The sequence below is a fragment of the Aricia agestis genome, chromosome 19 (assembly GCF_905147365.1).
Source record: "Aricia agestis chromosome 19, ilAriAges1.1, whole genome shotgun sequence".
NCBI classification, from domain to species: Eukaryota; Metazoa; Arthropoda; class Insecta; order Lepidoptera; family Lycaenidae; genus Aricia; species Aricia agestis.
Window position 1 is genome coordinate 8,177,039 of NC_056424.1, and position 15,717 is coordinate 8,192,755.

The 15,717-nt window shown below is 39.5% G+C and overlaps 1 protein-coding gene across 22 annotated transcripts in view; it reads left to right on the forward strand.

Moving 5' to 3' along the window:
* Positions 1-15,717, forward strand: part of LOC121736845 (plasma membrane calcium-transporting ATPase 3) — a 188,316-nt gene that overhangs the window by 156,754 nt on the left and 15,845 nt on the right. For 14 of the 22 annotated variants that reach the window (XM_042128277.1, XM_042128278.1, XM_042128274.1 and 11 more), the window contains 15 exons: positions 1,795-1,915; positions 2,158-2,323; positions 6,385-6,478; positions 6,759-6,875; positions 8,482-8,541; positions 9,138-9,316; positions 9,711-9,926; positions 10,856-11,098; positions 11,448-11,686; positions 12,434-12,596; positions 13,155-13,256; positions 13,742-13,921; positions 14,335-14,529; positions 14,815-15,021; positions 15,387-15,585. In XM_042128277.1, the coding sequence (XP_041984211.1) occupies positions 1,795-1,915; positions 2,158-2,323; positions 6,385-6,478; positions 6,759-6,875; positions 8,482-8,541; positions 9,138-9,316; positions 9,711-9,926; positions 10,856-11,098; positions 11,448-11,686; positions 12,434-12,596; positions 13,155-13,256; positions 13,742-13,921; positions 14,335-14,529; positions 14,815-15,021; positions 15,387-15,585 (2,481 nt within the window). The remainder of the gene's footprint in view (positions 1-1,794; positions 1,916-2,157; positions 2,324-6,384; positions 6,479-6,758; positions 6,876-8,481; positions 8,542-9,137; positions 9,317-9,710; positions 9,927-10,855; positions 11,099-11,447; positions 11,687-12,433; positions 12,597-13,154; positions 13,257-13,741; positions 13,922-14,334; positions 14,530-14,814; positions 15,022-15,386; positions 15,586-15,717) is intronic. The other 8 variants (XM_042128281.1, XM_042128286.1, XM_042128287.1 and 5 more) reach the window with 3 other exon arrangements.

Here is a 15,717-nt window from a genome sequence, read left to right on the forward strand (position 1 = left end):
ATGTTAAAAAATATTTGCTTATTACTTTTCCTATCTTCCTTCTAAATGTTTTCTACGTTATCAATGTTATAGTTAAACATATTTAACTGCCTCACGTTTTAGGGTACACGCGATGTAAAAACCCTAACTGTATAATGGTATCGATTTTCTGAATCCTTCTAATCCTACTCGCATCGCCCTAAAGCCAATGTTATTTTTTTCATTAATATTCATACAGACATGAATATGTATGAAAACTACTATTTCGCTATTTTTGCTAAACCAATTTGACATACCAATTTTATTTTTGACGGTCTGGTTTCTATTTATAACATTTATAATATGTACTTTCTAACTTAAACGACGAAAATTGATGGAATAATAATACTTCATCCATTATTTTATGTTTATCCCTTATTTATATATTATAACAAAACTATGGAAAAAGGAATCAACACGTCTACTAAATTACACGACACATTCACACAAAAAGGTTGGATGTTAGTGGAGATTTTCCTTATTCGTCGTAACTTATACGCGTCTCCTTGTTTTTGCCTTGTAATGTATTATGATTTTCTATTAAGAGGATACCACAGCGGCTAGAGAAATGAAAAAAAAGTACGTGTAATATCTATAGCTGTCTCCCTTACCTCAAGCCTATACCGCAGAACGCGATAGAGACAACTGCAGAAAATCCAGAAAATCAACGATTCGTTGTCCCCTGATTCCTTCTCCAAAACTTAACCGATTTAAGTATTTTTTTCATTAAAGATTAAAAAAAGGCTTGAGCTGTGTTCCTATGTTTTGCTTTTTTTGTATAATCTATCCAAATCTGTTTTCTGGACGTTTGAACACAGTGGAAAATCTGGCCATTTTTTTGGGTTTTTGAACGTTCATATCTTATTTAATAATTAAATTATGAAAAAAAAGAAAACATAGGGACATTGTATTAGTGGCCGTAGATATTCAGGAAAAAAATTATAACTCTACTAGCATTATCCAGGGAGGAAACAGGGGACAACGTTTGTATGGAAAAAATGGCGGTGTGGAATCCTCTTAAGGGTCCCTTTTCTTTATGAGTTTGAGACCCTCCTAAGCATTGTTATGAAGGTACACTAATTTATATCGTCATTGTTATGTTTAGGGCTTAAGATGGTGTACATGAAAGGTAATGTTGTGTAATCGATCGTGTTAACGTTTAATCAGTAAACATACAGTATATAGTGTTAATGATCGATACGCTCAACTCGAAAATAGCGCTAGCTACACCAAAACCCCTTTTTTTTCCTTTGATGCCTCTATATCGTTCTACCTTAACTAAAACATGTCCAGTGTCTTAAAAGAATATACACTATGTTCTCAGATTTACTACATTCTAAATCTTATTGATCGTATCCTTTTCAGTACTGTCAATATTCTTCGGGATTGAGTGTTTTAGGCTGTCTTTTGTAGTGGCCTCATCTTAGTCGAATATATGTGTATATATTTAATTATATATGCGATTGAACATTTTTATTTAAACAGCTTTTACAGACTGTTGCTGATAGACCCAATGAACCACCGAATAAATTGATTCGTGGGCAGTTGACAGACCCACGTCATTTGGTCGGATTGTGTCAAAGTTGTGACTGTTGGCTGGGTTTGATATGACTCGACCAAATTACGTAGGCCCGCCACCTGCCAATGAATCAACTTCTCTGGTAGTACTTTTGGATTTTATTCACTTGGCAATTCATTCTCAAAGTGCTATTGGGTTTTTCAGCGACCACCATACTTGTATTGTGTGAGTATTGAAGGATGTTCGTTACGTTTCAGCGCATCTGGACGAGGAGGAGGGCCATTACCAGTGGATTGAGGGGCTGGCGATCTTAATATCTGTTATAGTAGTCGTGATAGTTACAGCGTTTAACGATTATACGAAAGAAAGACAATTTAGGTACGTACCCCTTTACCATGTCAACCGTTAGATCCAATTTAAATTGTTTGCCAATTAACTAAAAATGTCAACCCTAAATAGACACCCTGGCAATACTAATTTACCATATTGCCTAGCTATTTCAGATAAAAATATGATATTACTTCACATTTTACCATAATGTAACTGTCACCACAATGTCTTAACAAGCTCTATCCGAGCTCCAGGCAATTCTAGATCTAAGTTGATATTTTTTCTTGCAGAGGGCTCCAATCTCGAATAGAAGGGGAACACAAGTTCGCGGTGGTTAGAGCCAACGAGGTGAAGCAGGTGCCTATAAGCGAGATAGTCGTGGGGGACATCTGCCAGATCAAGTATGGCGACCTGCTGCCAGCGGACGGGATACTGCTGCAGAGTAATGACCTCAAGGTCAGTAGCTGATGGAACAGCAAAAGAATTGGTCATAAGTAGCATATCGGGCATAGAATGGGCCTTGTGGGTTTGCTTGTCTATCCGACGCATGGATCATAATTGTGGGGAACTAGGTTTTTTTTTTATGAAATAAGGGGGAAAACGAGCAAACGGGTCACCTGATGGAAAGCAACTTCCGTCGCCCATGGACACTCGCAGCATCAGAAGAGCTGCAAGTGCGTTGCCGGCCTTTTAAGAGGGCATAGGGTAATAGGGGAGGGTAGGGAAGGGAAGGGACTAGTTGAGGGTAGGGAAGGGAATAGGGTAGGGGTTAGGGGATTGGGCCTCCGGTAAACTCACTCACTCAGCGAAACACGGCGCAAGCGTTGTTTCACGCCGGTTTTCTGTGAGAACGTGGTATTTATCCGGCCGAGCCGGCCCATTCGTGCCGAAGCATGGCTCTCCCACGTATAAAATAGGAATAGGCATATTATGAGTATTGAGTAGGTTCTTGAATAGGTCTAGACTCTAGCAGAATCTAATGGCAAAAAGTGAGAAAATAAATTGACTCTAGCAATACCGGGGTAATTGTAATAAAACATTTTGATCCTTTTTTCCCTTATAGCGGCTGATTCTGGTAAACATGCAAATATAAAAAATTATCCAGTGATCAAGAATATTTTTTGAAAATCTGCTGTCCAAATTTGTCATCAGATCCATCAGATCCTGGTAGACCTATATTTAACAAGTACGAAAACTGGCGTTATTCGTTGTAGCACATTCTGCGAACTGAGCGATACCTGAAATCGAAAGTCATTTAGGTCATCAAGCATATTGTCACTATTCAGGCGAATTTCAATGGGCTATTAAAATATCCCACAGCCATCCAAAATGGCGGGATATTTTAAGGCATTAGGCCTACAGGAAAACGCCCATGCAGGAAAACTATTCTATCATTTATCGTTTGACTGCTACTAGTGTTAGACATATAATAGGTGTTGTCAGGTACGGTAGCGCGTTATCGCGCACGTCACTGATAACATCGGTATCAGGGTTATTGGGTTATTGGCAACGCTGACCTTATGGATTTTTTATGCGTTCGGGGAATTTATGTTCATTTTTATGGCAGTTTTATGCGTTTACTAGATCACGCCCGTAACTCCGAGACGCCAAAATTCGATTATAGCGCCGGAACCGTGCCTTTTTTCACGGATGAAAAGTATATGTTATGTCCTTTCCCGGGACTCGAAAGTATCCGCATACGTCAGCAAAATCAGTTTAGCGTTTTTGACGTGAAGAGGTAACAGACAGACAGATAAACAATACATTTTACGAGTTTTAATTAGACGCAGTAGTTCAAATGGATCAAATACATGGAATGAATTTGATCTAGTGCTACTTGATTTTTAGGGTTCCGTACCCAAAGGGTAAAAAGCCGACCCTATTACTGGGACCTCGATGTCTGTCCGTCTGTCAGTCTCCAGGCTGTATCTCAAAAACCGCTATAACTAGACTTTTGAAATTTTCAGAGACCGTGTATATCTGTTGCCGCTATAACAAAAACTATTAAAAACAAAATAAAACAAATATTTAAGGGGAAACGTGAACCTTTTTAGCTCGATATCAATAATGACAATACGGCACTTGAAATGTTTACAGAATACTCAATTGTATTTATTCTTTAATAATAAAGTTAAAATTTTAATAATGAAAAATCTATCTCTACAAAAAATAACATTTTTAGCCTATTTTTATTATATACTAGCTGTCCCGGTGAACTTCGTGTCACTTTAAAACCTTCCCTGGACTTCTACGAATATTTTAAGACTAAAATTAGCCCAACCCGTTCAGCCGTTTTCGAGTTTTAGCGTTACTAACATAATTGAAAATCCATTTTTAGATATTTGACTTTTAAGTATTATCACAAATCTTTTGTATGGGAATATAGAAAAGTGTTGTTTTTAGACTTTTTCAGGAAATTTAAATTTTTTTTTTTAGAATTTTTCTCTCCGTAAGAACCATCCTCGTACTTCAAGGAATATTTTAAAAAAAGAATTAGCGAAATGGTCCAACCGTTCTCGAGTTTTGCGCTTAGCAACACATTCATCGACTCATTTTTATATTATAGATTATATATTTAGCTCTATAGTGATACGGAACCCTTCGTGTGCGAGTCTAACTCGCACTTGGCCGATTATTTCACATGCGCTTATTGCTTTTGCGCTCCTATCGCGTACTCGTGTAAACGCTTATCTAACACACCTTTTATAAGAGTATAATATTATGTTATAATCATATTCAGGTGGTTGACTAATGGCGATATATTATAAGAACCTAATTTCATCTATGCTTGGGGCCAATTCTTATACTTAGAACGTCGCTTCGATTGCTAGTTCTCGTGCGAAGATGCCTCACGGTTAAGTTAGACAGCCTTGAGGGCTTATTCTACCTTACTTAATTTAGACGTCCTAATTAGGATTCTAAAAAGAAGACTAATTAGAAGCCTCTGATTCCACCAATCAAAAGCTACACTTCTTCAGATTAAGTACGCTAATTAGGATCCTAACTTTCTCAATGCTATTTCACTTGACTAAATTTAGTTACTGAATCAATTTAGACGTCTAAGGGCCTGTTTCACCACTTCCTGATAAGTTACGAATAGGCTATTAACTTGACAGATCTAGTATGGAGAATTTGTCAAAAAAGTTGTAATGTGAATAGCCTATTCGGCACTTATCAGAAAGTAGTGAAACAGACCTTAAATTTAGTAAGGTCGAATAAGCCTTTTAGATTAAACGGGCATTCGAAGTCTGAGAATCTGGCCTCTGGTCATCCGCAAACTTTGTTAGTATCATAACAGTACAATACTATTTTTTAGGACAAAAGCGCCTCAAGGTAGCAAATAATTATTTATCAGCAACATCTTATAAGTGATGTGATAAGTCAGGCAAACGGCTGTTATCATTTTGATAAGCGTCTGCAGTCTTATCATTTAATTCTATTGACGCAAGCTATTTGGATACTGATTTTTATTTGATTACAAAACGTTTTCCTGCCTCGATGGCATGATGTTACGTAATTAGGTTGCTAAGGATAAGGAAAAAAAAAAGAATAAGGAAAAATAATTAAGAGTTAATTTGTATGTCCAATAACGATCTTAAAATCAGAACCATCAGAGATTCGGCAATCCGAAAGAATGAAATGATATTTTAGTAGAAGCAGGAAAAATATAAATTGTTTTTTCTGACAAAAATGTTGACATACCCCTAACCTTATAAGTCAGTACAACTTTGGAGGGCAAACAAAGTTTAGCGGGGTGTAAGTTGAACCGGCCACTTTGGAAGTGACCCGGGTTTAAATAACGTTATACTAGTTACTGCCAGTTAGTTGCGGCAGAGTAGAATTTGAAAAAAATTGTAGTATCTAGGTGCAGCGAGCCATACATACTAACAATCTAAATGCGAAAGTGTGTCTGTATGTCTTATCTTTTAGATACTTTCTTATAATATTATCATTATTTTATTTTACTATCTCCTTCGTTCTTTATATTTATGAAAATGAAGGCATCATAAAACTAGGAGGCTTAATCCAACTTTTTTTTAAATAGAGATTTGTGTTGAGTGTTTAAAGAAGACCTCAACTTTTAAAGGCCAAAGAATCAATTATTCTTGACACTTCAGTTTCCTTCCTTCCCCGACCAAGGTTATAATGAGGTTAACGTTTTTGTGTGGGAAAACTAAACAAAATCGTGACACATTGTTAGACACCTAATATCCGCTATAAACATAATGAATAAGCCAAGATTCATGGTAAATGTAAGCTAAAATTGATAACGATTTCATAGGCCAAAGGTAAAATTGTCTTAATTTTAAACGGATTTTATCCTAAAATGCCTGAGCCTATTCAAAATCTGAAAAACATTGTATGATGCTTTGTGCAGAAGAAATATGGAGTACATACTCCAGGAATACATACTCGTATGTTTTTTTTATTTAGTATCTCGCAAAGTTGCAGTAAAAGTATCGAAAACGTAAATTAGAAAAGTGCCCATTTAATTAATGAATGTCAAATAATTCCAGATTGATGAATCGTCGCTGACGGGTGAATCGGACCATGTGAAGAAGGGGGAGGCTTTTGATCCTATGGTGCTATCCGGTACTCACGTTATGGAAGGTACGTCACAAGTCCAAGGGTATTGCAGATGAATAATGCCACTGGAAGATAATGAATGTCTGTTCTAGCCCAGTGTTACATTCAGTTGAATAAGTTATATAATATTATGTCATATCTTCATAATCCTCAGAGAAATATTGGTTTTTCTGAAAACAGAAAGCAGAAAAAATAACTTAAGAATACCAATATACGTATTAAGACCAAATCAAATAAGCAATTCTGTCTGTTTCTATCTTTTCATGTTTGATTGTTTCTCAAAATTATCCTTCCGAATTTCCAGGTTCTGGTAAAATGTTGGTGACTGCTGTGGGTGTGAACTCTCAGGCCGGTATCATCTTCACTCTGCTGGGAGCCGCCGTCGACAAACAGGAGAAGGAGATCAAGCAGATGAAGAAGGGTCCGTATCTCACGTATTTGTCCCCTATGTCCCCTAGACTGGACGTTTTGTTTTTTCCCGAATTTCTGGTTTACCCGCAACATTGGGAACAAATAAAATGTTTTGCATAAATAGTTCTAGCTAGATTTAAAATTACATTGCTCATTTGTTTAAAGATATGTGAAATATCTTCATTCGGTTGAGGGGTTTTGTGTTGGTAAGAGGGTGTAAAGTCCTGTGTTTTGTCCGAAATGAGCACTGTACGCTGTGGAGGTTTTATTGAGAGATATATCAATTGACACTTCATTTTATATGACTTGCGACACAAAATTAGACACATGTAAATAAGAATTCAAGCATTGCTAACTCTTAGTCAAGACTAATTTTATGACTTTTCTAAAAAAAAATAACGTCAAATGCAGAGCACATAATATTATGACATAACATTCGAATTTCAAAATTGCAACCACATTTCAAAATGACACTTCTTTTTTTAAAATAGCACTAGAGAGTAGAGACACAAGTCACAACACAATCTGTCAAAAAACCTCCACAGTTTCGACCTGAGTGTAGTTGCATACGCATCCGTGAAGCGTTCCAGACGCACTCCGTCCCGATGACAGTTCAAGGTTATTTTACCTCCCAAATGACCCTTACGCTAACGACATAAGGGTCACTCAGACTCTCAGAGGTGAACTAACTGTGGACTATAGTATGAACAGATTTGGTGGGCGCATTGAGGTATACATTCTATAGAACATACTGCCACATATTTTGGCTAATGACACTATAAAAATTCAGATGCGCACGCACAGTTCAATATTTTCCCTCTTAAGTTCTAAAGAATGTAAAGCTCAATGGAATAAATAAAAGTATAGACCGATAACTAGTTAATTCGTTAAAAAAAAGTCTAAAACTTAGGCTTTATAACCTAGAAGAAATAAGCCTAAAAATGGTATAATAAAATGTGCACCAAATCTGTCCTAGTCGTGAGATTATTTTATTTTGACCAGTCGCGGTGGCGGCTCCGTTGTTGTTCGTTTTGTGTTTGACTAATGGCCTGAGTTGTCTATGTGGGCATGGTTAGATTTGTACCCCTGTGACTCCTTAAAGTGTAAAATAATCTCGTTTAAAATGAACCCTCCCATTAAATAAATAAAGCATATTATAAAGCAATCGCCCAGCTTAAGCATTTGAGGCTATATACGTCCGCTACGGATGCTTAAGTCGTGTGACCCTCGAGCTATCTTTGAACGTGGCTAAAGAGACAGCGATATATTGACTTCTCGCTCTCTCTGTAATTCAAATTTAGCCACTGTTATTGGATGGCAAAAAAGGGCCATAATCTTTTCCTGCTTCATCTTCTTTTTAATTAAAAAAGCGACCAAAGCCACGTCCAAAGGTAGCACTAGATTTAGCTTCACATACATAGTGTGACCCATTTCAATGAATCCAATTTTTTTTCTCCATCCCTCGACCCCGGCTCGCCGCTCACCCCACGACGAACGAAACATACACATTTAAACCCTCATCGTGTCTATGTAACGCATGGTGATTGTATACCATACGGTAAATGTGTATGCTTGTGTGTCGGATTATCCCCCGGCTGACGTATTGTACGGAATAGAAGCTAAAAAGCAACAGAAGAAGGGAGCCCAAACCCAAAGCCAGCGCAAGAGTCTCACAGGTAAGTCGTATCCTCTGCTATAGCCTGGCCGGAAATATAAGAAAAATAAACGTCATCAATGTCAAAAATCCGCCATCTTGCATTGGAATTTTTTTTTTTAAATATAACCGGCCAGGCTTTGCGCCCCGCTTCTCTCAGCGTGCACTAGGGGCCGAATAACGCCTAACATGTGCCCGCTTGGCCCTTACGTGTACTTGATGCGAACATATAGTTTAAATAATAAAATAAATAACACAGTAGAATCTAAACCCCCATATCATTCTCACATTTTAATTTACTAGATAAAAGTAGACGCTTGAAAATATAAAGATAACAGGTTACTGTTTGGTATAAAATTGGCAATAATAATTGGCTGCATGTCTAAGGCCCGTATGATTAAACTGCTCTCAGACTCCTACTCAATACTGATCTTGGTCTTATGGTCTTTAACTATTAGTTTGATATCAAGTGGGTGTAACACTTAAGTCAACTTGCAAAGTCGAGTGCCTAATTCGCATGTAAAGAACTTTAAATCGGCGTCCCACCAATGGTGATCTTTCGAGTGGTTTACAATTACGGGTTTAAGAATTCGAAATTTGAAATTTTCCTTATACCAGACGGTAGCGATGGGAACGCACTAACGAAAGGGGCGGCGCCAGGTGACGACGAAGGGGCCAACAGCCACGGGAACCACGCGGACAACCACGTCGCCCCGGCCGACAAGCCCGCGCCGGAATCCGGACACAAGAAGGAGAAGTCGGTGCTGCAGGCCAAACTCACCAAGCTGGCTATTCAGGTGAGTTCACGTCTCCCGCCAGAGAAAATAACCTTATTAATCGTATGTCTTACGTGGGTCGATTTAATTGAGGAGGTTGCAAATTAAAAAAAAAAAATTACTGCTGTATTCAAAGAAACTAGATTATAGTCGTTCAGAACAAAAGACGTTCAAACAAGCATCATCTGTATGAAATGGTGAATCTTAAGTTCTCTTGTCACCTTCCCGTTAAGAGTCCTTTACCTTCTCCTAATACAGTAAGGTCTACTTCGATATTTCATTAAAAATGTTTAGTGCGCAATCGTTGTCTGCTTGCCATAACATTTATGTAAATTGCACGTTTATTCTATTGTATATTATATATTATTGTGTTGGATAAAGATTTGTTTTGTATTGACTGTATTACTCCTTTCAGATTGGTTACGCCGGTTCTACCATCGCGGTGCTGACGGTGATAATCCTGGTGATCCAGTTCTGTGTTCGCACGTTCGTGTTGGACGGCAAGGTGTGGAAGGCGACGTACATCAATAACCTGGTGAAGCATCTCATCATCGGTGTCACGGTGCTCGTCGTAGCTGTCCCCGAAGGTCTACCGCTCGCTGTCACGCTGTCGCTCGCTTATTCTGTTAAAGTGAGTATATACTGTGACAGGGATTAAGGCCGGCCATAGACGGACCGCATTTTGCAGTCGGAACCGACTGCATAACGCGGATCTGCAGTTTCCATACTAAATTCATATCCGCAATGACACCATAAAGTTAATATACCTAGCGAAATAGAGAAACAAAGGCCAACACTGCGTGGTAAAAAGAGACGTGTGATACATGACAGCAGCACTCTTTTTTTGACGGCACCAGTCGGCACGTGCCGCACGTTGACAATTTAATCTCATAGAATTCATGTTCAATCATGCTTGTGTAAGTGTATACTTACACACATTTTTCACACAGATGAAAAACAATTTTGGTTAGGTATGACAGCTTAAAATTGTTGCTCTATTCCGCTAGGTATATAAACTGAATGACACAGACCGCTCGAGCAGATCTTGAGCGGTCAGTCCCGACTAGACTGCAACTTGCGGTCCGTCCATGGCCAGTCTAATGTAATGATTGATGTGTAGTAGTGAGTGCATAAAGTAATAATAAAGCCTGTCATGTGAAATATTCCACTGTCCTATGTAACATTATAAGTCTGTGGGATATGAAAGCCCGAAAAGAAGATGTCAAAGAAAATATGTGTTTAGCGTTTTAGTACTTTTTTATTTCACCCTAACTTGATGTAAAAGCTGTTAAATCTCACTGAGAGTTTTGGATAAAAGGCAGGCCTGAATGACACAAAGTGCCATTAATTGTGAGAAATTTTGTCATTTTCAATCCACCAGCAGATACGAGCTCTGTATTAATTGACAGGGTGATTTTGTATCTCGCGACAGTCGAAACTGTTGCAATATTATCTGTTGTCTGTTGAATTGCTGTTGAAAAATACACGACCCTTTGGTCTTTCTCAACGTCTATCAGGTGCTGCCAACAGAAAAACTCATTCTAAAACTTTGCTCCTCAGAAAATGATGAAAGACAACAACTTGGTACGGCATCTAGACGCTTGCGAGACGATGGGCAACGCCACTGCCATCTGCTCCGACAAGACCGGCACCCTCACCACCAACCGCATGACGGTCGTCCAGTCCTACATCTGCGAGAAGCTGTGCAAGGTCACCCCCAACTACCGGGATATACCCAAGGAGGTGGCCGAGACCATGATCGAGGGCATCTCCGTCAATAGCGCTTTTACCTCCCGGATTATGGTGAGTTTTGTGCACCCTGAGTCGGCCTTGAAAATTTAACATTCAGTACGAAATCTGGACTCAATCAAAACACAAAATGGTGTTGTCATATCTGTCAATAAACGTCAATCAACTAAGTTTTGACTTTTGACCAATCGAAATGCGTTTGACGTTTGTTCCACATTTTATGGGAATACCCCCCATAAAGCACATAAGAAATCATATATTAAAAATATAAATTGCCAATAAGCTAAAGTGTGACATAGAAATGTCTAGCAGCCAATGATCATCAACATATTTTAATTCAAAAGTGTATATAAAATCTCAATTCAAACATATCGATTTAAATCCAATGATCATTATCTTCCAGCCTTCCCAAGATCCCACCGCGCCACCTATGCAAGTCGGTAACAAGACGGAGTGCGCACTTCTCGGCTTCGTAGTCGGTCTCGGTCAGAGCTACGAGCTGGTGCGAGAGCGGTACCCTGAGGAGTCCTTCACCAGGGTCTACACCTTCAACTCCGTTAGGAAGAGCATGTCCACCGTCATACCTTACAAGGGCGGCTACAGACTGTATACCAAGGGTGCTTCGGAAATTGTGTTAAAAAAGTAAGTGATTTTTTTGAGAATTTTATTGTACACTGTAATTATATTCATCAACATCGATTCTGCGGTTTTTTTTAATGAAATAAGGGGGCAAACGACCAAATGGGTCACCTGATGGAAAGCGACCTCCGTCGCAGCATCAGAAAAGCTGCAGGTGCGTTGCCGGCTTTTTAAGAGGGAATAGGGTAATAGGGAAGGGAAGGGAATAGGGGCCTCCCGTAAACTCACTCACTCGGCGAAACACCCGGTTTTCTGTGAGAACGTGGTATTTCTCCGGTCGAGCCGGCCCATTCGTGCCGAAGCATGGATCTCCCACGTTGTTAGGTTTCAACTTGAAGAGATAACAGACATACATTACTTACATTATTACTTGCTGTTACTCGCAACTTTATTGTGCCAAAGCCCTCCCATTTTTCCGGGATACAACCTTTCCCATGTCCTTTCCCTGAATCAAAGCATCTATCGGTTAAACTGTTAAAGCGTAAATAAGGATAAACATACAGGACTTGGAACTGTTAGATCATTCAATTTACACTTATCTTCTTTGTATATCTCTTTCTTCTTAGGCGTGACTAATGACTGTATTTATCTTTTAGTTAAATTTTGGGGACTTTTTACTACTTCCTGATAAGTGAGGAATAGACTATCCACCAATTAACTTGACAGATCAAGTATGGACAATCTGTCGTCTGAATCTGAGAATCAAAAAAGTGGTAATAAGCCCTTAGTCTAATATAAACAATTTCCCAGATGCGCATTCATCTACGGTCACGAGGGTCGGTTGGAGAAGTTCACTCGCGACATGCAGGACCGGCTCGTGCGGCAGGTGATTGAGCCCATGGCGTGCGACGGCCTCCGGACCATCTCGGTCGCCTACCGGGACTTCGTGCCGGGGAAGGCGGACATCAACCAGGTTAGATACGCCACTGATACCTGTTACATGATGGAATAACACAAAATTTATACCCCAAGGGATCAAAAGGCTATATCTCTAAAAGTACTATCAGAGAAGTTGATTCATTTATTTGGTCGCGTTATAAGTCTAGATAACAAATCACGACTAACTTTTACTTGACGAAATCCGACTAAATAACGTAGGTAAACCAGTATATGAATCAATTTCTATGATTATTAGTACGAGCGCAAGAAATTCCTGTTACTTCTTGTCTCTGTCACTTATATTGTTGTCACGTTTCCACATACATAATAGCAATTTTTAAGAGCTCTCACAGAAAACTGCGCATTCGCATCGCATCGCAAAGATCTGCGACAAACTTCATAATAAAAATGTCATTACGATGCGATGCGAATTCGTAGTTTTGTGTAGGAGCCCTTAGGTAGGTCTTTGCGAATAAAGTAGCGCAAAATTCGAATAATATTAATAATTCTTATAAACAAAGTATTTAATAAAAAAAATAAACGAAAATAGCTTAATAAATACATTTAGTATTAATTTATATTTTCTTTTTAGGTGCACATAGACCAAGAGCCGAACTGGGACGACGAGGACAATATAGTGAACAACCTGACGTGCCTGTGTGTTGTCGGTATCGAGGACCCGGTCAGACCTGAGGTTAGTCACTATTTCAAAATTATTTAAAACTATGTTGATCGACATACTATAACCCCAAAATAACTAACTGTTCGCAAATTATAACAGCTGATGAATTTTCTGAGAAAACTCTTAATTTTAATCTTAATTATCACTTAATGGTTAAGAAAAATATTAACTTAAAATTGAACGATTAACGGCACAGCCAATGACAAAGTTGTCGCCTAGTAGACAGGAGTTATTATACTCTGAATCTTAGGTCAATTTTGTCCTGCCGTCCTCCCTTGAGCTGTGTTTCCACCAGAGATGTGTTACGAGGAATTTTGAAGATCCAATAGCATCGCCGCGCTGAGCGGTGTCATGGCAAGATCACGTCAATGAAGCGATTCTATTGGTTCTTAAAAAACACATTCCTCGCAATACAATGTCCCTGGTGAAAACGCAGCCTTATACGTCAAAATTAACCCTATGCATAGCGACATTAAATTGAACCCTTTAACCCCCAGGTGCCCGAGGCTATCCGCAAGTGTCAGAAGGCGGGCATCACAGTCCGCATGGTGACGGGCGACAACGTGAACACGGCGCGCTCCATCGCCGTCAAGTGTGGCATCCTCAAACCCACTGACGACTTCCTCATACTCGAGGGTAAAGAGTTCAACTCGAGGATCCGGGACGCTAATGGAGAGGTGAGGAATCATATACCTGTTTATTTTTTATATAATTATTTATTTCTCGGCAACGGTCGCAAGTTTTTTCCTTAAAAAACGTCGCAGTTGTTAGTTTTTTAGGGTTCCGTATTGTATCTTACTTACAGTACAACATTGACACAAACAGGCATCACACTTAAAACCGCTTCGTCGATTCGGCATGTTCTACGCCTGATCTCTCTAAAGCCGTATCTGTCATCCATCTTTCTGTGTTATGATAGTAAAGGCAGAGTGATTTCTTCTGTTGTTAGTCACAAAAAGACATCACAAAAATGTCAACTCTGATTTAAGCAAAGCAAAAAGCGACGATTTGTGGTGTAGGGTTATTAATAATGTGTTTATCACACCCATGTTCTCACAAGACATTTTATATCTAATGTGTTAATTCCCAGGTGCAACAACACCTAATAGACAAGGTGTGGCCGAAACTCCGCGTGTTAGCTCGCTCGTCGCCGACGGACAAGTATACACTGGTGAAGGGCATGATAGAATCCAAGGCGTTTGACACGCGTGAGGTCGTGGCTGTGACGGGTGACGGCACCAACGACGGACCCGCGCTCAAGAAGGCCGATGTCGGATTCGCTATGGTGAGTGTTGGCTCGGTCTTTCGTGTTTGTGAAAGAAATGACCTGTCTAGATTAAATGATTAGTGATAAACGCAGGCGCAGTTAACAAATCACAAGACTTTTTATTTGACAACACAGTCTTTGTCTCCTGTCCATAGTTCCGTCTAGTATTGTCTTGTCGGCGTATCAAACGTTAAATGCATTACATAATTTACTAAGCTTTAACAACATATTGTCATTTTACACTAAATAAGCGTTTCCTACTACATGCATAATGTATCAACTAATTGACTCTTCTACCTGCAGGGTATCGCCGGTACGGACGTAGCCAAGGAGGCGTCTGACATCATCCTGACTGACGACAACTTCTCGTCGATAGTGAAGGCCGTCATGTGGGGCCGCAACGTGTACGACTCCATAGCGAAATTCCTCCAGTTCCAGCTCACTGTGAACGTTGTCGCTGTTATTGTGGCCTTCATCGGCGCCTGTGCGATACAGGACAGTCCTCTCAAGGTGAGAACTCGCGCTAACTTCACGTTAATCTAGGTACCACGCAATGTGAACGAAGTTCACGTCAGTGTTAGTTCTTATGAAAATGATCATTACCACCTATTGTATTTACCACTATTATAGTAAATAAACGAATTGAATTGACTTGAATTGTCAATGGCGAAGTGGGGCTGCAACGGACTCCACAGTGAAGTTCCTGCAGTTCCAATTCGCTGTAAATTTTGACGCGCTCCAGCTACTTAACATCCTCCAACGAATACTTTTCTCCTTACAGTTTTCTTACAGTATTTATTTATTACTTTAGCTAAATATAGTCGTGTTTTATCATAATATTCGATACAATTAGTAAACACTAAACACGTCTACAGGCGGTACAAATGTTATGGGTGAACTTGATCATGGACACGCTGGCGTCACTTGCGCTGGCGACGGAGATGCCCACGGCGGACCTGCTGCAGCGCAAACCGTACGGCCGCACCAAGCCGCTCATCTCCCGCACCATGATGAAGAACATCCTCGGCCAGGCCGTCTACCAACTGTTCATTATCTTCTCACTCTTGTTTGTTGGTGAGTTTGTAAATCTGATATATAAAATTCTCGTGTCACAGTGTTTGTGCGCGAACTCCTCCAAAACGGTTCAACCTATTGTAATGTGTGTATTTACATTTGTTAAGTACTTATAGGTTTTATCTACTTTTT